The following is a 25,747-nucleotide window of genomic DNA, read 5'->3' as shown; positions in this document are numbered from 1 at the left end:
GGTTTTGCCATAAGGTGGGCAAAATAGGGCCATCTGATGGGGTACAGGCAACCATCAGATGAGCACCGCAGCAACAGTGGGGTAGATCCTGACAACGTATGTGGCAATGTGTCTGCCAATTGTGTCCTATGTGAAGTCTGCTCAACTTTGTTGCATGCACATTGTCAGGTTCCATTTAGTGCTTTTATTATTAAGAGAAACCAGGGTATACCAATTTTGCTTTACAAGCCTCTAAGAAACAGTCGATTGAATGTTTAATTCCAGTATACCCTTCTCCAAAAATCTGCGTGATGGTAGCCAACATGGCAAAGACAGCATGTTCGTTCTCTGGAATCCCAGCGAGACCTGGAGGGCCAAAAAAGACTTCTAGGGCGCAAAAACTGCTGTATGTCGCATAAAAAGTAAAACGCAGTCAACAGACCATGCGTCGTTCACTAAAACGGAACTGTCAAAGGTTGATGACGGTGAGCACATAATTGTGGGGATCACAAATGGCGATGGCTAAAACGGCAGTGGCCAATATGCAACCTAGCTAAAATGTTTAGGAAGCATGAGAGCTGAGAGGTGGTCAGTCAAGCCACTGGGAGGTGTTTAATTGCTCAGAGCTTGCCCCTGTGAAGGGAAGACCACTGGTGATGGAGTGACACCACCTGCTGAAGATGGCAACACACAGACTAGAAGGAATAGAGGAACCAGTAGGCCAAGATAGGACTGCAGCCTTGGCAGTAGCATCAGCAGCTTTGTTTGCCATCTGATTGAAGTGGACAGGGACCTACAAACATCAAGAGTAAACATGTGCAAGCTTTCTTGGACATGTTACATTAAGGGATTGATTGTGTGCAGCACAGAGGCTCTGAAGGGCCGAGTGTTGGAGCAAATAACTGGAAAGCCTGTGTCATCAAATGAAATGCGTGGCCTGACACAGCAAAGAGCCCCATGTAAATACTGAGCAGTGTTCCAGAAGCCAATTCCGAAAATCGTCTGTGCCAATGAAGGTATACCTGACACCAGTCTGAGCGTCCTCAGTAGTATTGGGACAACCAATGGGTGGCGCCACCCAAAACTGCAGCCGTGACGTCACCCAACCACTAGACGTTTTCTGGCCCAAAATACCGATATTCAAGATGACGGGATAGTGCCACGCCCCCAGTAAAGTTTCGACAGCTCTGCCTTAGCCAGTAAGCATGGTACCACCCCACAAGGGGTTATGGGCATTAAACTGCCTAAACCTTTCCTAATGCTGGGAGATTTTATCGATCAGTGCAGCTAATACATTCAGGAGTACTGCACCATCTGGATGAAGATATGCATTGCAGACAGTTATTTCCTGTGTCGTGCTTATTCTGACAGTCACTGCTTCAAAATGGGTATGAATGGGCACATGTTCACGACAGACCAAGTTTAGGACTAACGCAAACTCCACCTGAGACTATTACAGTCGCTACAGTTCCTGTAATATCTCATAGCTGCGGAGGGCAGGGTCCACACTGCTGGGAACCACGTTTCCTGGAGGGCAATGCATATAGCAGGTATAAAGCTTAACAGTTGCCGCAGCTCAGTCAGGCGGTGGAAAAAACCGCCCCAATTCCAGTGGAGGATCACATTGTGAGACTGCTAAGGCATGGAACATTCAATGAGGTAGCTTACGCAACAGGAGTCACCTGCTGCCACCGATTTATTGCCTGAGCAGTCTCTATCCAATATTTTTTTGTGGTTTAGGGCGCTCAACTACTAAGGTCATTAGCGGCCAGTCACAAACGTTAATGCACTAGTAGCGTAGAACAACGCAAGGGGGCAACACCAGAAAGTAATTACAAAGACACAGATAAAAGATCTTTGGGAAAAGTCAGTCAATGTACTAAAACTAAGGATACGAGCAGCTGCTCGAGCGTCATCAGCTAAAAGTTCCTGTAAGGTAGACGGCAGAGACAGGACAACACGAGTCAATAAAATGGGGACAGGACAATAAAATATGGCGCACCGTCAATGGATGACCACAGGGGCATTGCAGGGCGTGGTCACCGGACAACAGGTAACGGTGGCTAAATCGGCTATGCCCAATCTGCAACCTGGCCAAAATGACCACCTCTCGCCGGGAAGGGAGTGATGAGGTCGTCCAAGCCGTTGGGATCGGTTTGATGGCCCTAAGCTTATTTTCATGGAGAGGACCAAGCCTCATGCCACAATGATGAAACGTGCCAACAAAGAACCCCACTAACATCAGTTGATGGGACACAAAAGGAAGCTGTCCAAGGCAGGACGACATGAGCCTTGGCCGCAGCATCAACAGCTTCGTTCGTATTCACGCCCAACGTGGCTAGGAAAACACACACACACACACACACACACACACACACACACACACACACACGATGGCATAGGGAGAACGTCGATGGCGGCGGATATAGTGAACAGCCTGATAGAGAGCAGAAAGCTCAGCTGTAAAGCTTGAACACTGGTCAAGGAGCCGGTATTGAAAGTATCATCCCAACGACAAAGGCACATCCGACGCCAGCAGCAGTCTGAGCCATATGTGTAAATAAATCAATTAGCGAGCCTCGAAGGAAGTTCGACAAACCTCTAGTGGTGTAACGAATCCGTGGTCCTCTCCTTTGGGAGCGAGCTGAGTTCAAGGTGAACACGAACCTGAACCTGGAGCCAAGGTGGCGTTGGGCTCTCACCCACTCGAAAAGTGGTAGAGAGGGTAAAATCAAGTTGCTGAAGCAGGCGACGAAAGCGAACTCCAGGAGGTAACAGGGCAGAGACATACAGCCCGTATTGGCGGTCGCGAGAGTCGGCAAAGAAGGAGAAATATGACAGATGGTCGGGCAATGACTTCAGTCGGCAGGCGTACCGACAAAGCAACATACCGCGCCGGTAGTTTAGCAGTAATTCGGCAGCTTCGGCATACATACTCAACAGGGCTGGTGTAGAATGCTCCAGTCGCCAGACATAACCCTCGCGATTCTGGATAGAGTGTAGACTGCGTAAGATGGACAGCCGAGCAGAAGACTAGGCAAAACTCCCATAATCCAGCTTTGATCAGACAATGGAACGATATAAGCGTAGCAGGACCATTCGATCTGCTCCTCATGACGTACCGCTGAGAACACTGACATTTAGGGAACAGGTACAACAAGCAGCCAAGTAAGACATGTGGAGACCAGCAAAGTCTCCTGTAAAATGTAGGACCTAAAAATTTTGTTGTTTGAGGTTTAAGGGACCAAACAGCAAGGTCATCAGTCCCTTGTTTCAAATGTGCGCCATTCCGCTAATGGGACAACTCAGCAAAGTCAGAACAAAAAAAACGGAAGAAGAGAAAAAACTTAAAAAGGCAGTCATGTAGTCATTGGTAAAAAACAAAATGAGGGAAGTTGGCAAGAGAACGAACCCAACACTATGCGGAAGCAGCATAGGCAAGACCACCTGTGACTTAAAAGGTACAACTGCTATAATGTAGAAAGTACGTATGGGAATAGGAAGACTAACCAAGCCTTAAAAAAAGGTAAAAACAGAGAAAGGAAAAGAAAAGAGGATTTCGGTCAGGGAGGTGAATCAGGACTCTCCAAACACTGCTTACAGTGGGAGACACCCAAACACTCATTGCCCTGCCCCAACACCAGAGAGATTAAAAACCTTCAAACTGAGAATAAAAACCACTTTCCCGGAGGAAACCGAGAACCAGAGAGACCATCCGGGAATCGTCAGCCAACGTCAAAGGTAAAGTGTGGGGGAGCCTGTACTTAGCACGCAGAGCCAAAAGAAGGGGGCATTCAACCAAAATGTGGGCTACCGACTGGAAGGCTCCACAACCACATAGTGGGGATGGCTCATCACGCAAAAGAAAACCATGGGTCAACCGAGTATGGCCATTGCGGAGACGACACTGTGGTCGAGTCGTTTCGGGAGATGTGAAAGGAAGAACGCCACGGGCCTGGTGTCACCTTAATTGCACGAAGTTTATTAGACAGTGGAGTAGCCTCCCAAGAATTGGCCCATGGCTGTGCGAAGTGGGATTTGATGTGAAGCCGTAAATCCGCTGCAGGAGGGGCTACAGAAAACGGGTAAGTAACTGCTCCCCCAGCCAAACTATCAGCGAGCTCATTACCCAGGATACCCACATGGCCAGGGACCCAAAGGAAGTCAATGGAACAAGCAGCACGGTGAATATCAGCGAGATTGTCATGGATGGCAGAGACCAAGGGATGGCGCGAAAAACACCGGTCAATAGCAAGAAGGCCACTCATCGAGTCCGTGCATAACAAAACGCGGTTGTGTTGGGACTGTTTAATAAAGGTAAGGGCCTGGCGAATTGCCATAAATTCCGCAGTAAACACCCCACATGTAGGTGGCAGCAGATGACTTTCCGTTCCAACAGAGGATGTGAAGGCATACCCAACACGATCAGCAGATTTAGAGGCGGAAAAAGGAACGGAACACCACCGGGGGGGGGGATGGAATCTTTCGGATCGCGGCGGATATCCATCCGAATTCGAGGCCGAGGAAATAACCAAGGGGGTGTGTGTGTGGAGGGGAGGAAGCGAGGAAGGTAGGACAAAGAAGGAAGCTGGAAATCACGGCAAAGAGATGCAAGGTGGAGCCCAACCGGTAAAACCGCCCGTGGGCGGGAGTCTGGTGGGCGACGTCCATGGTCTGGGAACAGGATAGAATAGGAAGGATGAGTGGGAGAGGAACGGATAGGGAGTGCATAAGACACCAGAAGCTGGGACCGCCGAACGGAAAGGGGGGGGGATCCCAGCTTCAACCAGGAGACTATCAACAGGGCTAGTATGGAAGGCACCAGTGGCCTAACAGATACCATGATGGTGGACTGGATCCAGCACGTGCAGTGTGGAAGGAGCAGCTGAACCACAAACTTGACAACCATAGTCCAAGCGAGACAGAACTAGAGCACGATAATGACGGAAAAGGAGGGAACGGTCCACACCCCAAGAGGAGTGGGGAAGGAAGCGAAGGACATTGAGTTTACGGAAACATCCTACCTTCAGGGGTCTGATATGGTGGAGGCAAGTGAGATTGTTGTCGAAAAGAAGACCCAGGAAACGAAACTGTGGGACCCCAGGCAATCGTTGTGCATTGAGATAGAGCTCTGGATCAGGGTGGATCGTAGTACGGCGACAGAAGTGGACCACCCGCAATTTTGAAGGAGAGAATTGAAACCTGTGTGAGAAGTCCATGCAGAGGCATGCCGTATAGCTCCATGGAGCAGCCGTTCTGCAGATGCCATCGAGGAGGAACTAACCCAAATGCAGAATTCATCCACATACAGGGCAGGGGCGACCAAGGGACCGACAGAGGCCACAAGTCCATCTATAGCAATGAGGAAAAGGACACTCATGAAAGAACCCTGTGGGATGCCCGTTTCCTGGGTCCGTGGAGAACTAAAAACAGTACCAACTCGAACTCTGAATGACCGATGGAACAGGAACCGGCAGATAAAAATCGGGAGTGGGCCCCGAAGACCCCACTGCTAAAGGGTAAGTAAGATGTGATGGCGCCAGGCCGTGTCATAGGCCTTGCGAAGGTCAAAAACACTGCAACCAAATGGCGGCCCTGGGAAAAAGCCTGCCAAACTGCGGATTCCAAGCGAAGTAAATGATCGATTGAAGACCGTCCCTCTCGAAAGCCACACTGGTAAGGGGACAATAGATCCCGAGATTCGAGGACCCAATTGAGCCGACGGGCTATCATCCGTTCAAGTAACTTACAAACAACATTGGTCAAACTAATTGGCCAATAGCTGTCAACAGATAGGGGGTTCTTACCAGGCTTAAGGACAGGAACCACGATGCTATCCCAGCACTGAGAAGGGAAGTCACCCTGGAGCCAGATATGGTTAAACACCCGAAGAAGATGTTGCCGTTGTGGAGCACTGAGATGTCAAAGCAGTTGGTTATGAATGGAATCTGGGCCAGGGGCTGTATCATGAGAAGATAGAGCAGAAAGAAATTCCCATTCAGTAAAAGGTTCGTTGAAAGATTGACTCACAAGGGGCGAAACAGAAGATGGAAGCTTCAGCCCGCTGTTTCTGGTGAAGGAAAGCAGCTGGATAGGAGGCTGATGCTGATGCCACTGCAAAATGGGTCGCAAGATGTTCTGCAAGAACTAATGGGTCCATACAAAGGCCATCTGGGAGGTGAAGGCCTGCGAGGGTGGATGGCCGATGGCAACCTCTGAGAGAGCGAAGAGTAGCCCATACCCATGACAGAGGGACAGTAGAACCAAGGGAAGAAACGAATCGTTCCCAAAAAATCCACTTGCTCTGTCTGATTAAATAACGGGCTTTAGTGCGGAGGTGTTTAAAGGTAGTAAAGCTGGCTACAGATGGGTGCCTCTTAAGGTGTTGCAAAGCTCGACGGCAATCACAGATGGCAATGGCCATACAACATGGGACCTGCCGGCGACGAAATGGCCCAGATGAGCGCGGGACAGCAAGGCTAGCAGTGCGAACAATCGCGTCAGACACGTCACGTAGGACGTCATCAATACAACCCAACAGGGGGGGGAGAAAACACGACCTGTGCAGTGTATAGAGGGCAATCGGCACGTTGGAAAGACCAACGAGGTAACCTGTCCACCAGAGAGCGGGAAGGGAGCGAGATAATCAACGGGAAATGGTCCTATCACGAGGGTCGTCGTGTGGCGACCACTGTAATGAAGCGAGGAGTGAGGGAGAGGAAAGAAAGATCAGTGGCATGAAAGGTACAATGACCAACACTGAAATGAGTAGCGGAGCAATCATTAAGAAGGTGCGAGTCATTGTCTGAAATAAACTGGTCTATGAGAAGACCTCGTCTAGATGGAAATGCACTGGCCCACAAGGGATGATCAGCATTAAAATCCCCAAGGAGGAGGAAGGGAGGAGGAAGTCGCTGAAGAAGGGCAGTTCAGGCACCAGGTGTAAGAGTCCTGTCAGGAGGGAGATAAAGATTGCGAACTGTGACCTCAGAGTCCAAGTGGACCCTAACAGCAACCACTTCCAATGTAGTTTGAAGAGGAATCCACGTGCTAGCAATGTCTGTATGGACCAACGTACAAACGCCACCAGAAGCCCACCGGGGTCCGACCCCATTTCGACAGAAAACACGGAACCCACGGAGGGTCGGTGAGTGAGCATCAGTAAAATGAGATTCCTGGAGAACCACACAATCTGCAGAGTAGGACGAAAGAAGTGATTTCAATTCCGAAAGGTGACGATAGTACCCATTACAATTCCATTGGAGAACCACAGAACGATGGTTTCAATGAGGGCTGAACGCGCTAAATCCAGTCATACAGCTGGGTCCCCACCCGTCACCGACAAGGAGGGGGCGACATCCATGAACGACAGGTCGGAATCCGGTTGTGAAGTCGGGGAAGGGACCTCCAGTGAAACCAGAAGCTCTTTGTCCCGGGACTTACGTTTCTTCTTCTTCTTTTCAGGCTGAGATTGAGGAGGGCTGTGTGGCATAAAGGAGCCAGCTGCAGCAAGATCAGGAACAGAAAGAGACCGGGCGACCTGGGGCCCGACAGACCGCGGCTCTCGCGGTCGTCGCGCGGCAGCAGACCTTTGGCCTGGAAGATGCCGGAAGACGCATCCCGGGAGAGGCGCCCTTGACTGGCCGACGCCGAAGGAGTGGGACACTTCTCTGGCTGGGGAGGGGGAGCAGCGCCCAGAGGAGAAGGTGTGGGAGCCGCAGGGGAGGGGGGGAAGAGAGGGGTTCGGGATGGGGGTAAGGAAGGGGGAGGAAGGGATGAAGATGTAACCAAGGCGTAACTAGATTTTTTTTGTGGGGTTTAAAGGCGCTCAACTGCTGAGGTCATTAGCGCCCAGTCACTGTTGTTAGAGCACATAGAATCTAGTAAAACTCAAGGGGATGGGGGGGGGGGGACACCAGAAGGACCTGACAAAGATGCAGATAAAGTAAGTAAAAAGGTTAGATGTCTTTGGACAAGCCTGTTAAAGTTATAAAACGCAGAATACGAGCAGCTGCTCGAGCGTCATCAGCTAAACCATCTGGTAAAGTAGATGGCACGGACAGGACAACACGAAATTGACTAAAACGGGGACCCAATAAAACATGGCGCACTGTTAATGCCTGACCACAAGGGCACTGTGGGGCTGGGTCACCGGAGAGCAGGTAGTGGTTGCTAAACCGGCAGTGCCCAATCCGCAACCTGGTCAGAAGGACCTCCTCTCGCCGAGATGGTCGGGAGGAGGTTGTCCAAGCAGTTGGGAGCGGTTTTACTGCCCGGAGCTTGTTTCCTTGGAGGGATGACCAAGCATCCCACCACAACGACACAAGCCTCTTACATACATCCCCACGAAAGTCAGATGACGGACACAATGGGAGGCTGGCCGAGGCAGGAGGACTGCAGCCTTGGCTGCAGCATCCGCAGCCTCATTCCCAGGCACTCCTACATGTCTGGGAACCCACAGAAAGCTGACAGGAGAACCATTATCAGCGAGAGAATGGAGGGACTGCTGTATCCGTTGAATCAAGGGATGGACCGGATAGGGAGCTCCAAGGCTCTGAAGAGCACTGAGTGAGTCAGAGCAGGGTACATACGATGAATGGCGGTGGCGGCAGGCATACTGAATGGCCTGATGGAGAGCAAAAAGCTCGGCCGTAAAGCTGGAACATTGGTCGAGGAGCCGGTATTTAAAGGTGGCGGCCCCGACGACAAAGGCACAGCCGACACCATCGTCAGTTTTGGAGCCATCAGTGTAAATAAAGGTGTGACCGGCAAGTCGAGCACGAAGTTCGACAAACCGTGAGCAATACACTGCAGCCGGAGTACCCTCCTTCGTGAGTGAGCTGAGGTCGAGATAAATATGAACTGGAGCCTGGAGCCAAGGTGTTGTCGGGCTCTCACCCTCTCTGAAGGTGGTAGGGAGGGCAAAATCCAATTGTCGAAGCAGGCGACGGAAGCGGACTCGGGGGGGCAGCAGGGCAGACACATACAACCCGTACTGACGGTCGAGAGAATCGGCGAAGAAGGACTGGTAAGACAGGTGGTCGGGCATAGACAACAGCCGGCAGGCATACCGACACAGCAGTACGACGCGCCGGTAGGTCAATGGTAATACGGCAGCTTCAGCATAAAGACCCAACAGGACTAGTGTAGGAGGCTCCGGTCGCAAGACGTATCCCCCGATGGTGGATGGAGTTGAGCTGGCGTAAGAGGGATGGCCGAGCGGACGAGTAGACGAAGCTCCCATAATCCAGCTTCGGTCGGACTATGGACCGATACAAGCGAAGCAGGACAGTGCGATCCGCTCCCCAAGATGAACCACTAAGGGAACGTGTACAACGGGCCGCCAAATAAGAGACGTGCAGAGACCAACAAAGTTTCCTGTCCAACATGAGCCCTAGAAACTTCGTTGTTTCCACGAATGGGAGAACAACGGGACCGAGATGTAAGGATGGCGGAAGGAACGCTTTACACCGCCAAAAGTTGATACAAACCGTCTTTTCAGAGAACCGGAAGCCATTTGCCACGCTCCACGAGTATAGGCTGTCTAGAAAACGCTGAAAAAAGTGCTCCAGGAGGCATGTTCTCTGGGCACTGCAGTAGATCGCGAAGTCATCGACAAAGAGAGAGCCTGAGACATTAGGTGGTATGCAATCCATAATTGGATTGATCGAGATGGCAAAAAAGGGCTACGCTCAAGACGGAGCCCTGAGGCACTCCATTCTGCTGGAGGAAGACGTCGGACAAAACGGAACCCACACCTACCCTAAACTTTCGATCCGTTAAAAAGGAATCAGTAAAAAGGGGCAGGCGACCGCGTAGGCCCCACCTGTGCAAAGTGCGGAGGATACCTCCTCTCCAACAGGTATCATAAGCCTTCTCCAGATCGAAGAACACCGCTACCGTTAGGCGCCATCGCAAAAAGTTGTTCATGATGAATGTCGACAAGGTCACAAGGTGGTCAACAGCGGAGCGGCGGCGACGAAAGCCGCATTGGACATTAGTAAGTAGTCGTCGAGATTCAAGAATCCAAACTAACCGAGCATTAACCATGCGCTCCATCACCTTACAGACACAGCTTGTAAGAGAAATGGGGCGGTAACTAGAAGGAAGGTGTCTATCCTTTCCGGGTTTGGGTATAGGAACAACAACGGCGTCACGCCAAAGCATGGGGACCTGACCTTCGGTCCAGACGCGATTGTAGGTACGAAGAAGGAAGCTTTTGCCTGCCGGAGAAAGGTGGGCCAGCATCTGAACGAGAATGGCATCTGGCCCCAAAGCAGAGGACCGGGACAGTGCAAGCGCACGTTCGAGTTCCCGCATGGTAAAAGGGGCATTATAAGTTTCCAGATTCAGCGAGTGGAAGGAAGGTCGCCGAGCCTCTTCTGCCTCTTTCCTGGGAAGGAAGGCAGGGTGGTAATGGGCGGAGCTTGAAACCTCCGCGAAAAACCGGCCGAAGGCGTTGGAGACATCCACAGGATCAACGAGGACCTCATTACCCGAGGTCAGGCCAGGTACCGAGGAGTGGGCCTTAATGCCCGACAGCCGGCGCAGGCCACCCTATGCGACAGAAGAGGGAGTAAAACTGTTAAAGGAGCTGGTGAAAGAGGCCCAACAAGCTTTTTTGCTGTCTGATGACTCCACGGCATTGCGCTCGGAGTCGTTTGTATCCAATACAATTCGCCAACGCAGGATGGCGGCGAAAGGTGTGTATAGCACGTCGTCGAGCACGGACAGCGTCTCTACAAGCCTCGTTCCACCAGGGGACGGAAACGCGACGTGAAGAAGAGGTAGTACGAGGAATGGAACGTTCGGCAGCATAGATAACAGCCGTGAGGTATTCGACCTGACTGTCACAACTGAGAAAATCGTGGTCTGGAAAGGTCGCCAGGGAGGAGTAAAGTCCACAGTCAGCTTTCGGTATGTTCCAGCTCGAAGGACGTGGGGATGGGGTGTGGTGCAGGAGACAAACGTGAAGGTGTTAAATGAGCTAATAAAGAATTACCAGCTTGCCTTCTTGCTATCGCGGATTACACGACAGCATCGCGCACGGAACTGCTTATAGCGGATACAGTTGGCCACAGTATGATGGTGGCGGAAAACGCGGAAAGCACGTCGCCGCTCACGTATTTCATCACGGCATGCCTCGTTCCACCCAAGAACTGGGGCGGCCAGGGCAATTCGGAGGTGCGTGGTATTGAACGTTCCGCAGCTGTAAGAATAACGTCTGTAATATGTGTGACCTCATTGTCGACGCTGGGAAAGTGACGGTCATCGAATGTCGCTAGAGACAAAAAAAGTGTCCAATCAGCTTGGGCAAAATTCCAGCGTCGCGGGCGCATATATTGCAGTCGAGGCTGCAGTCTAAGGACACATGGGAAGTGATCACTCGAGTGTGTATCACCAAGGGCGAACCATTCGAAGCGCCGAGCTAGATGAACAGTACCGACCGCAAGGTCTAAATGAGAAACTTGTCGTGGAGGCAGACAAAAATGTTGGGACCCCTGTGTTGAGGCAAACTAGATCCGCTTGGTGGAAGACGTCCAGCAATAGGGAGCCACGTGGACAAGGATGTGGAGTCCCCAAAGCGGGTGGTGGGCATTGAAGTCCCCAACCAGCAAATAGGGGGTGGAAGCTGACCAAGAAGATGAAGAAGATCAGCTCGTGCCATTGGTGTGGATGATGGAATGTATACAGTACAAAGAGAAAACGTGTATCCAGAAAGGGAAAGAGGGACGGCGACAGCTTGGAATGAACTGTTTAAGGGGATTGGTTGATAATGGAGAGTATCATGGAGAAGAATCATGAGTCCATGTGCTGGAGTGCCTTCAACAGAGGGGAGATCATATCGGACGGACTGAAAATGAGGGAGAACAAAGCAGTCATGGGGACACAGCTTTGTTTCCTGAATACAGAAGATGACCGGCGAGTAGGATCGTAAGAGGATCGACAATTCATCCCGATTGGCTCGAATGCCGCGGATATTCCAGTGGATAATGGACATAGGGTGAACAGAAAATGGAGGAATGTGACCAAGGTTGCTGTCAACTCAACGACTGCTCAGAGCTTGCCACCGACAGCATGGAATGGCATTCAGCCGAAGGCAGAAGATCCCGATCCATAGGTTGTTCAGGAGCAGCTCCTGCCACCAGCGATCGGCTGGTTTATCGGCCGCCAGCAGTGCGCCTCGGCGACACAGAAGACGGCTGAGGGCAATTTCTGCCAGGTGGTGCCGTACATGAGACACGCCTTGGCGGAGAAGGAGAGGAACTGGGTTTCTTTCTAGCCTTCTTGGAAGTATGATGTTTAAATGAAGGAGGAACCGATAGTTGGGAAGTTGCAGTATGTAAAAACTTTTCGCAAGTATGCTCTGTTTTCGGAGTCTGTGTCTGACTTTTGGGCTCGAGATTTAGCAGAACCCGACGAAGGGTGAGCCAGAGAGTGGGCAGGCGAAAGTGGTGAGGTTGATCGGGCGATCTTTGCGCTGGCCGATCTGACGACCGTGGCACTAAAGGTGAGGTTCCAAGTGTGCGTGGCTGCCTCCTTTGTTGGCTGAGGAGAAGCAAGGACAGTGCTGTATTTTCCTGTCTGAGGCACGGTGGGCTGTCGACTGGCGAATAATTTTCGAGCAGCATAGGTCGGCACCTTTGCCTTCACTCTTATTTCCTGGATGAGCTTTTCGTCCTTAAAAACGGGGCAATCTCGAGAGGAAGCAGCGTGGTCACCCATACAGTTGATGCAGCGAGGGGATGGAGGTGGACAAGCACCCTCGTGGGCATCCTTGCCACACGTAACACGTTTGGCAGGATTGGAACAGGACTGGCTGGTGTGATTGAACCGCTGACATCGATAGCAACGCGTAGGGTTTGGGACGTAAGGGCGAACGGAAATTATCTCATAGCCTGCTTTGATTTTCGATGGGAGTTGAACTTTGTCAAATGTCAAGAAGACAGTGCGGGTTGGAATGATGTTCGTGTCAACCCTTTTCATAACTATGAACAGCCGTTACGCCCTGGTCAGACAGGTATTGCTGAATTTCTTCGTCAGACAATCCATCGAGGGAGCGTGTATAGAAGACTCCACGCAAGGAATTTAAAGTGCGGTGCGCTTCAGCCCGGACAGGTAAAGTGTGGAGCAGAGAAGTACGCAGCAATTTTTGTGCCTGGAGGGCACTGTTTCTAACAACAAGGTGCCATTCCGTAAACAGGAACAAGACCTTACAGGACCTGCAATTGCGTCGACACCTTTCTGAATAATGAAAGGGTTGACCGTGGAGAAGTCGTGACCTTCGTCAGACCGAGAAACAACAAGGAACTGTGGCAACGATGGAAGAACTGTCTGTGGCTGAGACTCAGTGAACTTACGTTTGTGAGCAGACTTAGTAGAAGGTGAGGAAACCATTGCGGAAGAATCCCCATGATTACCGGCGTCTCCGATGGCGCGCTCCTCCCTTGTGGGGGCCCTCTCTGAGGGCACTCCTATCTTAGGTGATTGTTCACACCTCAGGTCACACCTCCCGACAAACGGACGGAGGGACCAATCGGCACTTTCGGAAGGTATCAGCTCGGGTGATCACCCCTCCCTGGGCCTGGCCATTACCAGGGGGTACGTACGTGTCCTACCTGTCTACCCGGGCGGGGAATTACGCGTTACCCCGTCACCGGCTACGCCAAAAATGCGTGGGTCGGCCTTCAGACACGCACAGGGAGGAAGAAAGAGAAAGGGAAAGGAAAAGGAAAGAGGAGTGGTCTCAAACGCCGCAGCGGAGAAAAGGGTAAAGAGAAGAGGTAAGGGAAAGAGAAGGACCAAGGAAGAATATAGACATACAAGCAGAGAAGGCGAAGAATGCGGTACATTTACGAGCGTCCGTCTCCGGACGTAGGCACAAACCATACTCCCAGAGGGGGAGAAAGGGAAGGGAAGAGCCGGAGCTGACGGGAGGAGGGGCGAAGATGGGGGAGAGGGAAGGATGCGGAAAAGGAAGGTATGCAGCCCGGAAAGGAAGGAGGGCCACATTAGCTCGGGGTCCCGTGCTCGCTATGCACGTATCCACAAAAGAGTTGTGGACCTCCTGGGGGGATTTCCAGAAGTATCAGGCATGTTCCCAAGGGAGGTCAAAATAGAATGATAGACATGCAGGGCCAAAGGGAGAAGTGCTGCAAAGGCTGGGGCCCCGTGGTACCCAAGCACAAACTCACCAAGTAGTTTTCAGCCCCATGGCTGACCAGGTAACTATGTCCAGCCTGACAGGTCAAGAGATATGAGATTATCCCAACCAATGGGTTGTAAGGATACCACTGGTTAGTAGCCTGACGGTTACTCAGTCCATGCTGACCTGACTTCTCACCAGTGCAGGAACGAATGTGACTCAGGGCTCAAGCAATGACCACCAACTCTACCGTGAGTAAACTGCATCCATTTGGCAGTAAGTAGTTAACTGCACACTGCCTGTGTGTAGGCGAAAGTGGTTGTTTTTTTTTGTGATTTTAGGGCGCACAACTTCAATGGTCATTAGCGCCCAGACTACGTTAGGAATGCACCGCGAGGCACAAGTTTAAAACAGCAACTAAAAGGGAATACATGATAAAACATCTACAGGCATAGGATTAAAAAAACAGCATAATCAAATGTCCGTAGACAGGTTGGTCAATTTGATAAAACGAAGAACGCGAGCAGCTGCTACTGGGTCATCCGCTAAAATGGCATCGAGAGTACATGGCAGGCCAAGATCAAGACGCAGTGGAGTAAAATCCGGACAGGATGTTAAAATGTGGCGGACCGTCAGCAAGTGCCCACATGGGCAGAACGGCGCCGGCGCAGCCGTCAGCAGATGGCGATGGCTGAACCGGCAGTGTCCAATTCGTAACCGGGCCAAAACTACCTCCTCCCGCCGAGAGAAGGACGTCCAAGCCGCGGGAAGAGGTTTCAAGTCCCGAAGCTTGTTGTCCGTAAGTGCAGCCCGATCGGCATGCCACAGCGATAAAATGCGCCGACAAATGAACCTGCTATGATCTGATGAAGGGACACAACAAGAAGCTGTCCGAGGCTGGAGGACCGCAGCCTTGGCCGCGGCATCTGCAGCTTCATTCCCAGGGATACCGACATGGCCAGGAACCCACATAAAGCTAACCAGAGAACCGTCGTCCACCAGCTGCTGAAGAGAGCGTTGGATCCGGTGCATGAAAGGGTGAACCGGATACGGATCACTGAGGCTCTGGATGGCGCTCAGGGAATCGGAGCAGATGACATAAGCAGAATGACAGTGGCGGCAGATGTACAGAACAGCCTGGTAGAGGGCAAAGGGCTCAGCTGTGAAGACCGAACAATGGCCGAGGAGCCGGTATTTGAAACTTTGCGCCCCGACAATAAAAGAACAACTGACCCCGTCATTGGTCTTACAGCCATCTGTATAAATGAAGGTCATATTAATGAACTTCGAATGAAGTTAGACAAAACGGGAGCGGTATACTGAACCGGGGGTAACCTCCTTTGGGAGCGAGCTGAGGTCAAGGTGAACACGAACCTGAGCCTGGAGCCAAGGTGGCGTGTGGCTCTCGCCCACTCTGAAGGTTGCAGGGAGTGAAAAATTAAGGTGTTGAAGGAGGCGACGAAAGCGAACTCCAGGGGGTAGCAGGGCAGAGAGATACAACCCGTATTGACGATCGAGGGGGGAGTCAAAAAAGGAACGATAAGACGGGTGGTCGGGCATTTACAGTAGCCGACAGGCATACCGACAAAGCAGTAAATCGCGCCGGTAGGGCAGTGGCAATTCACCGGCTTCAGCATGAAGACTCTCGACGGGACTAGTATAAAATGGAGTGTAAACGGTAGAAATAGAAAATGTAAAAGTGGGGAGAGTAATTCGGACGGCAACTGCCTGCAGGCCGGCGTGCAATGTGATGGGATCGTAGTAAATATCATCCCGGACCATCAACATAACCCCTCCATGAGCCGGAAGACCTACCACAGGGGGTAGGTCAAAACGCACAGAGGTGTAGTGTCCAAGGCAATGTGATCGCATGGGCGTAGCTTAGTTTCCTGGAGGGCTACGACGAGCGGACGGTGCAAGCGGAGCAGCAACTTCAAGTCCTCTCGGTTGGAGCGAATGCTGCGAATATTCCAGTCAATAAGTGCCATCGTGAGAAGAAAAGGAAGATGAAAGAAGGGACCACCTCGAAGGCCGCTGAGGGCCTGCCTTCGAGCGAGTACTGCCGCCGCTATCAGTAGGCGGACCGTCATCGTCCATTGGTTCTAGAGGTTCATCGGCCATCTCGTTAAGATGGCTGGGAGGAGCAGCTTCCTCCGCCGGTGGACGGCCAGATGTTCGGCCGCCAGCAGTGCGGCCAGGCGAAACGGATGACGGCCTGGGGCGGCAACCGCTGGGTGGCGCAGGAGAAGAAATGCGCCGTGGGGGAGAAGGAGAACTGTGCTTCCTATGAGCCTTCTTGAAAGGTCTTTTAGTGGAAGTACTGGTCGACGGCTGGGAGTGCGAGGTACGTAGGAAGTCTGCACGGGACGGTTCCTTCTTGAAGGCCCCTGCATCTGATTTCTGGGTCTTCGTCTTGGCACTAGCTGATGAAGGTGCTTGTGTTGGAGGCGTGACGGGAGGAAGCGGAGACGTCGACCGCGCGATCTTAGCACTGGCCGAACGGACGACCGTGGTGCCGAAGGTCAGATCGCATGTCTGCGTCGCCACCTCCATGGTAGTCCGAGGAGAGGCGAGGACAGTACTGTACTTTCCCGCTGGGAGCAGCGCGGGCTTCCTACTAGCAAATAGCTTGCTAGCAGCCGAGGTGGGCACTTTCTCTTTGACCCGAATTTCGTGGATGCAGCGTTCCTCCTTTTAGATGGGACAGTCGCAGGAGGACGCTGCATGGTCACCCCGACAGTTCACACAACGAGGAGACGGAGGTGGACAGTCACCCTCATGGGCATCCCTGCCACAAGTGACATTTAGCCGCATTGGAACAAGACTGGCGAGTGTGATTAAAACGCTGACACTGGTAGCAGCGCGTAGGTGTCGGGACATAGGGGCGAACAGAAATAACCTCGTACCCCGCTTTGATACGCGACGGCAGCTGACCACTGTCGAAGGTCAACAAAAGTGTCCGAGTCGGTACAAGGTCATTGTTGACCTTTTTTATGACCCTATGGACAGCCGTCACGCCCTGCTCAGCGAGTAAAGACTGAATCTCCTCGTCAGTCAATCCGTCAAGTGATCGAGTATATACCACACCACGGGACGAATTCAAAGTGCGGTGAGCCTCCACCCGGACAGGGAACGTGTACAGGAGTGTGGTCCGAAGCAATTTTTGTGCCTGAAAGGCGCTCTCAGTTTCTAGTAACAAGGTACTATTACGCAACCTGGTACACGACTTGACAGATCCGGCTATGGCATCTACGCCCTTCTGGATAACGAAAGTGTTGACAGAGGAAAAATCTTTTCCGTCCTCAGATCGAGAAACTACAAGGAACTGTGGGGCAGGCGGTAGTACTTTTGTCACTAGTGGCTGGTCAAGTTTCCGTTTATGGGCAGAAGTCGAGAGAGAGGAAGAGAAATCCATTGCGAAGGAATCTCCCATGATTGTTAGCGTCTCCGATGGCGCGCTCCTTTCTTGTGGGGACCCTCTCAGAGGGCACTCCTGCCTTAGGTGAATGTTTACACCTCAGGTCACACCTTCCGAGAAACAGACGGAGGGACCAATCGGCATGGTCAGAAGGTATCAGCTCAGGCAATCACCCCTCCCTGGGCCTGGCCTTTACCAGGGGGTACGTGCGTGCCTTACTTGTCTACCCAGGGCGGGGAATTACGCGTTACTCTGTCACCGGCTACGCGTGCGAACGCGTGAGTCGGCCTTCAGGCGCGCACAGGGAGGAAGGAAGAAGAGGAAGAAGGAGAGAGAGGACAGACTGTCTCAAACGACGAGGCGGAGACCAGAGTAGGCAAGGAGAAGGCAATGAGAAAGCAAGGAGAAGAAGACAAGGGAAAGAGGAAGGAAGACAGTGAGATGGAGAAGAGCAAAGAAAGGAAGGAAGAAACGGGAAGTGAAAAAGCAAAATGACCACAAATAGAGGTCGTGGAACCGTCCGTCTCCGGACGCAGGCGCTAACTACCCCCTTAAGGGGGCGGGACTCCTTTTAGTCGCCTCTTACGACAGGCAGGAATACCTCGGGCCTATTCTAATCCCCGGACCTGCAGGGGGGGTGGTTGATCTGTCGACCGAGAAATGCATCAAGGATAGCCAGGAACAGACACAGGAGAACCACTGGGTCACTATATCAGCCCCAAGGATAGGTCGAGAAATCTGATGACGGAGTACACACCATTGAGTGCTTCCTGACAAGAGGCAGTAGTGAATTTGGAGTTCATAGCAGGGACACTATGAACTACAATTTTGACTCCAATGCTGGATGTCCGTTGCATTAGTGGATCTCCCCTTATCACACACCTCACAGACGAAATTGTCAGTAGAGCGACCTTGACGGAAACTGGGCTGATAACCAAAATATCGACGATCTAGTTACTGATACAACCATATGCTCGAGCAACTTGCAGGTAACATTAGCGAGACTAAGTTATAGCTGTCATTCTCAATGTGGTGTTTCAGTACCACGATGCTCTCGCTCTCACCACGAAGACGAGCTCTCACCCTCGCTCCAAATATAGTTGAATATGGCAAGGACACGACGCTGGCAGTCCACCAGCAGGCGTTTGAGCTTTCGGCTGTGCATGCAATCTGCCCCTCAAGCTATGTTAGAGAAAGTGCTGGCACGTTGAGGAATTCCCACACATACAGGCACAATACAGCCAGTGTAAATGCAATGAGGTGCTCCATCAATTGATGTCTCACAGCATTGGCGAGCTCATCTGATCTGAAATGGCGACAGTAATTTCTGAAGTCTACCAAGATTACTGTCATCCGACAGCCGATAGAATGGACGTGATTCTGGACAGCTGCATCGAGTCAGGGTGCTAAAGGCGATGGCAGCAGCAAAGTAATTCCAGTTACAATTCCTAACTGACTATCTCTGTATGTCCAGATGATTGGTGCTGTTTGACAACTTTCGGTAAAGACCACTATCACGTGTCATGTTGGACTCTCCAACAGAGGGGAGAAGACCACAGCTACAAATGGTAAGAGCTATGGCGAAGACCATCCACTTTTCATTATGCTGTACCACGCTTCCTCAACAGCTTCATGGAACGTTTGTTTATTGCTACTGGCTTTGCTCCATTACTGCTATTTAGTAGGTACGAAGAGTATACATACCGCGAACAGGTGGCATGTCGTGATGGATAAGCCAATGGCAAATCCAGCACTGCCTCTGGCAGACCTGGCGCCAAACACCGTCATCATCAAGAAGAATGTTATGAAAGCCTCCACGAAGACCGCCTGCGTCAGCGTCAAATGTGGGCTGACTGTCGTCACATCTAATGTCGACTCAGACTCCTCTGGTGTCAGCGCCTGGAATAAACAGCAGACTGAACATTTAGCCCTTCAGTAACTATTGTACAGCTCAATGACTACTATCACTCGTCTCAACGACGAAGACTTCTATTCCGCAGTGGGGCAAAGGTGAATTCCTGTTCAAGTTGGAAAAAGGCATTTATCAATCTGCTGCCCTCTAATGTGAGAAGATGCCTGAAACTGCACGCTATTTTGAAACTAATCAATTAACAAGCAATGGTTAATATGCTAACTTGCTTTATCCCCATACAAACTCGAATCATTAACAATTTATATGTTCGGGCAGAACGTGAGTGAATCACATTCTAATTTAAATGTTAGTCAAACTGAACTGTACTTACCGAAAACGTAAAGAGGGACAGGAAGGACGAAGTAAACTGGCCTTTATTATGGAACACCCATTGCCTCAATGTCAAAAACTTTACTGAAAGTTATGTAGCTGTTCCGACCGAAACAGAAGGTATCTGAAAGCGTTCTTTTAAAATTTTCCTGGAATGGACCGATTTGGGCTAAATGAAGTTCGCAGAAACCAAAGCGGTATAATCGCAGCACAGAGCAGTGAGTGCTGCACAATTGGGCCTGCTTCACACGCAATGATTTCTTCCGTGGGACGAACTGCTCTGTGCTGGGGTTATTGACAGTTTGGCATCGTCAACAGTTGTCGGTTGGCTAAGAGCTGTTAAGGTAAGCCGAACGGAATCTAAGTTTTCAACAGAGCAGAGCATCAAAGTAGAACGGGCACTTTATTCACAAATTTATTGTAAATATGTGATAGCGTTTACGTCCACTACGTTTTAGACCACACATTACGACGTATGAAATGTAACCATCTTCGTAAAGGTTTTAAACTTTTAAAGATGTTAATATGCGTCACCGTTCATATTAGGAGGAAGCGTTAGTACCACGCGCTATCTTGTATCTGTGGTGATTAGTATCGGCTGCACAACTGTTGGCTGTTTCTGCTGTTCATAGGCGCATGTTGCTACAGTATTAGTTTAACCGGACTAGAATGGACAATCTTACCTACTTGTGCAATCTGTATCTAAGAATATCAGTAAGTTGGGTTCCATCAGGTTACTCAAAAATAATCTTCCAAGTCTGTCTGAAGAATTAACGAGTAACAAGAACTAGTTACATGTTTCAATGAGCTGAATTGCCTGAGACGTGTACTAACTTTACGATTAAATACGATAGGTATTATATTTTGACGAAAATAGAACTTTTGCTTTTAGGCGATGTGTATTGAATGTGAAAAATATTGCGAAACTATACGTACACACAAACCAGTGAGTTTACGGCGTTTATGAGAGTGGTTATGCCCGTGTCTGGAGCCACAGATCAAATTCGCCAAGAGCTGTACACAGTTCACCGCCGCCTTCGGTTCATTAGTGATGGGACCCAGTACCTGCTTGTCACAGTGTGCACGAAGATTGTCAAATTAACTAAATCATGCCGAACTCCTATTTCTCCTACCTGGCGCCTTTTGAAGACTTTTCCTTCTCTCTGTAGAAGATGTCGGTCGGTCGCGGATTCTCCATGTTATACTTTATCTCTTGTAATCGAGGGTAGTTGCTACTTTTCTGTAAGGAGCGCTCAAACTGTTTCAGAAGGAATGCATTATTTCTTGCTGTGCCTGCCATACAATGCAGTATGTGATGCTGCAGTCCAAAGACTTAACATTTTGCCATTGACAGTCCATTTTATATTCTCACTAGATCTTATTTCACTGGCCGAACAGCGAAACTTGTCTAGAAAGGTATTTTCATTCTGCAGCAGAGTGTACACTGAAACTTCTTGGTGGATTAAAATTGTGCCGGACCGAGAACCTCACTCGGGACTTTGCGTTTTGCGGGGAAGGGCTCTACCGGTTTAACTACCCAGGCACGACTCTGGACCTGTCCTAGCAGTATTACGTTCACAAGTATCTTGTCTCTTAACTTCTAAACTTCACAGCTCTCCTGCTAATCTTTCAAGACCAGCAACCCCCGGGAAGATCGCCAGGCTCTTTCTAAGCCATGTCTCCGCAATATCCTTCCCTTCAGGAGTGCTGGGCTTGCAAGGTTCGCAGGAGAGCTGCTGTGAATTTTGGAAGGTAGGAGACGAGGTACCGGTGGAAGTAAAGCCGTGAGGACGGGTCATGCGTCGCGCCTGGGTACCTCAGTCGTACTTTCCCACAAAAAGAAAGTTCCTGAGAGTATCGATCCAGCACACAGTTTCCATCTGCCAGGAAGTTTCAAAACTAATCTACTTTTAGACTTTAGTTTCCTAATGATAAATTCCTCAGCCTCGCTAGATTTAATTCGACAACATTCCACTACCAATATTTTGGTTTTACTCATGGTTTTGTTACATCCTTTCAAGACACTCTCCATTCCGTTTAACTGCTCTTCCTACTCTTGTTTTTGACAATTAGTGTCACTGGGAAGCCTCAGTTTTTATTTCTCGAAACTTGATAATGCCGCGTCCAAATTTTTCTATGCTTCCCTGTTTGATTACTGTACAGATTAATAATGCGGACAGGCTACAACCTTGTCTCACTCTTCTACCACTGCTTCCCTTTCACGTCTCCACTCGTGTTCTGTCTGGTTTCTGTAGAAACTATATACAACTTCACACTTCCTGTATTTTACCCCAACCACCTACCACTTTCAGAATTCCAAAGAGTACTCCAGTAGATATTGTCAAGAGCTTTCTCAAAATCTACAAAAGCTAAAAAACTTACGTTTGTCTTTCACCGACCTGCCTTCAAAGCGTAGTCGTTGAGTCAGTATTACTTCGACAGTTCCTACAATTCTCCGGAAACCATATTGATCTTCCCCGGGGTCTGTATCTACCAGTTCTTACGATTCATCTGTAAATAATGTGCAATCTGCAGATACGACGTACTAAATTGATAGTGCGGCAATATTCACACGCGTCTGCACCTGCTTTCTTTGGAATTTTAATTCTAACAATCTAAGTTTGAAGGTATTTCGCCTGCCTTACCTTTTGCATACCAGGGATATTAGTTCTGTTATGGCTAATTCTCCCAACGATATCAGTTGTGACGGAATGTCTTACTCCAAGGGCTTTGTTTTGGCTTAGGTCTTTCAGTGTTGTCTTCAATTATTTTCGTAATATTCTCCCATATATTTCTCTTATGTTTCCAACCAGTTTATTTCCTTTATATGGATCCTATATGTATTTCCACCTTTCATATGTCCCTTTTTTGCACAGTACTGATTATCAGATCTTTATATTCATACAACTCTCTTCTCTAAAGGTAGATGGGGTGATTGGTTTAAAAACGGGGGAAAGGGACCGAACTGTAAAGTCATTGGTCCCTTGCTCCAAACAGAACAATTACCCAAGGGAAAGAAGAAAGACTTACAGCACCATAACAGGAGAAAGGAAGAACCAGGAGAATGACAGGACAACAAACTACAATGGACGAAACAGAACAAGAAAACCAGAGACGCAAGAAACAAGGAGAAGAGACTAAAAGAAAGATTACCATGACTGGTCGACCATGAGAATAAAAAAGGAGAAGCCAGCCACTCGGCAGCACATTAAAACACCCAAAAACCATAGGGTTGAGGACAGAGGGACAATGGACATGCACTAAAACTCAGATTAATAAAACCCACCCTCACGAATAAAACCTAAAATTAAAACTTCTGTTGAGGCATTGTCGCCCAACACCGAAGGTAGTGTGCTGGAAAGTTAGAAGTCCCCGAAGAGCTGATAAAAGTGGCCAGTCCAGCAAGAGGTGGACGACTGTCATTTAGGAGCCACGCCACAGCGACACTGCGGTGGGTCCTCGCAATGGAGGCGGTAACCATGTGTGACACGTATGGCCAATGCGGAGTCCACAAAGGTCAACTGATTCCCTGCGAGAAGGCCGCAGGAGAGACTTCCAAGTATCTGCAGTCTCCTTAATGACATGCAGCTTCTTGTGCATACTGTTATGCCACTCAATCTCCCAAAGCCGGAAACACTTGCGGCGTAAGACAGAACGCAGGTCAGTTTCAGAGATGTCCATCTCCAGGAGCGGTTTCCACGTAGCTTGTTTGGTCAGCCGGTCAACAAGTTCGTTGCCTGGAATTCCGACGTGTCCTGGAGTCCACACGCCACTGAACGACTGGATCATTCCAGGGCAGTGAGGGGTTCCTGGATGTTCGCTACCAATGGATGGCGAGGGTAGCACTGGTCAATGGCTTGCAAGCTGCTCATTGGGTCACAACAAAGAACAAACGACTCATCAGAACAGGAATGGATGTACCGAAGTGCACGAGATATGGCCACAAGATCTGCAGTGAATACATTGCAGCAAGCAGGCAAAGAATGCTTTTCAATATGTCCTCTATGGACATAGGAGAAACCAACATTACCATCAGCCATCGAGCCGTCTGTGTAAACTTTAGAGCCCCAAAACGCCAAGAATCGAAGGAAAGTGACAGCAGAGGGGTAGGGTTAACAGTCCTTAGGGTCTTGCAAAAGGTCCAGACGAAGCTTTTGCCGAGTTTTGTTTTGTTGGTTGGTTGGTTGGTTGTTTGAGGTTAAAGGGACCAAACAGCAAGGTCATCAGTCCCTTGTTTCAAATAGACTCAATTCTGCTAACGGGACATCTCAGAAAAGTCAGAACAATAAAACGGAAAAAGGGGAAACGTAAAAGGGCAGTCACGTTGTCAATAGTAAAAACAAATGAGGGAAGTTGGCAAGAGAACGAACCCAACACTATGCTGAAGCAGCATGGGCAAGACCACCTGTGACAAAAGGTACAACTGCAATAATGCAGAAAGTACGAATGGGAATAGAAAAACTAACCAAGCCTTAAAAAGAAGAGGTAAAAACAGAGTAAAAGGGAAAGAAAAGAGGATTCCGGTCAGGGAGGTGAATCGGGAATCTCTGAACACTGCCTAAAGTGGGAGACACCCAAACACTCACCGCCCTGCCCCAACACCAGAGGGAGATTAAAAACTTTAAAACTGAGAATAAAAACCACTCTCCCGGAGGAAACCTAGAACCAGAGACACCATCCGGGAATCGTCAGCCAACATCAAAGGTAAAGTGTGGGGGAGTCTGTACTTAGCACGCAGAGCCAAAAGAAGGGGGCATTCAACCAAAATGTGGGCCACTGACTGGAAGGCTCCACAACCACATAGCGGGGGTGGCTCATCACGCAAAGGGAAACCATGGGTCAGCCTGGTATGGCCAATGCGGAGACGACACAGTGTGGTCGAGTCCTTGCGGGAGAGGCGAAAGGAAGAACGCCATGGGCCTGGATTCACCTTAATGGCACGAAGTTTATTAGACAGTGGAGTAGCCTCCCAAGAATTGGCCCATGACTGTGCAAAGTGGGATTTGATGTGAAGCCGTAAATCCGCTGCAGGAGGGGTTACTGAAAACGGGGGGTAAGTAACTGCTCCCCCAGCCAAACGATCAGCGAGCTCATTACCCGGGATACCCACATGGCCCGGGACCCATAGGAAGTCAATGGAACAAGCAGCACGGTGAAGATCAGCGAGATGGTCATGGATGGCAGAGACCAAGGGGTGGCGCGAAAAACACCGGTCAATAGCAAGAAGGCCACTCATCGAGTCCATACATAACAAAACGCGGTTGTGTTGGGATTGTTTAATAAAGGTAAGGGCCCGGGAAATTGCCATCAATTCCGCAGTAAACACCCCACATGAGGATGGCAGTAGATGATTTTCCGTTCCAACAAAGGACGTGAAGGCATACCCAACATGATCAGCAGATTTAGAGCCATCAGTGTAAAGAACAACAGCATCCCGAAACTCCCATAAAATTTGGCGGAAAAAGGAACGGAACACCACCGGGGGGGATGGAATCTTTCGGACCGCGGCGGAGATCCATCCGAATTCGAGGCCGAGGAACTAACCAAGGAGGGGTGGAGGGGAGGGAGCGAGGAAGACAGGACAAAGAAGGAAGCCGAAAATCACGGTTAAGAGACGCAAGGCGCAGTCCAACCGGTAAACCCGCCCGAGGGCGGGAGTCAGGCGGGCGACGTCCATGGTCTGGGAATAGGATAGAATAGGAAGGATGAGCGGGAGAAGAACGGATAGTAAGGGCATAAGACACCAGAAGCTGGGACCGCCGAACAGAAAGGGGGGGGGATCCCAGCTTCAACCAGGAGACTATCAACAGGGCTAGTAGGGAAGGCACCGGTGGCCAAACGGATACCACGATGGTGGACCGGATCCAGCACGTGCAGCGTGGAAGGAGCAGCTGAACCATAAACTTGACAACCATAGTCCAAACGTGACAGAACTAGAGCACGATAAAGACGGAGGAGGAGG

The 25,747-nt window shown here is 50.2% G+C and overlaps 1 protein-coding gene across 1 annotated transcript in view; it reads right to left on the bottom strand.

The window, feature by feature from the left end:
- The window catches only part of LOC124722452 (aquaporin AQPAe.a-like), a 97,338-nt gene that overhangs the window by 31,733 nt on the left and 39,858 nt on the right, over window positions 1-25,747 (bottom strand). Inside the window, exon 4 of the mRNA XM_047247612.1 lies at window positions 19,248-19,442. Within this exon, the coding sequence (XP_047103568.1) occupies window positions 19,248-19,442 (195 nt within the window). The remainder of the gene's footprint in view (window positions 1-19,247; window positions 19,443-25,747) is intronic.

The sequence above is a fragment of the Schistocerca piceifrons genome, chromosome X (genome assembly GCF_021461385.2).
Source record: "Schistocerca piceifrons isolate TAMUIC-IGC-003096 chromosome X, iqSchPice1.1, whole genome shotgun sequence".
In the NCBI taxonomy this organism is placed as follows: domain Eukaryota; kingdom Metazoa; phylum Arthropoda; class Insecta; order Orthoptera; family Acrididae; genus Schistocerca; species Schistocerca piceifrons.
Note: the sequence above shows the minus strand (reverse complement) of the source record. Positions and strands in the feature narration are given on the sequence as shown.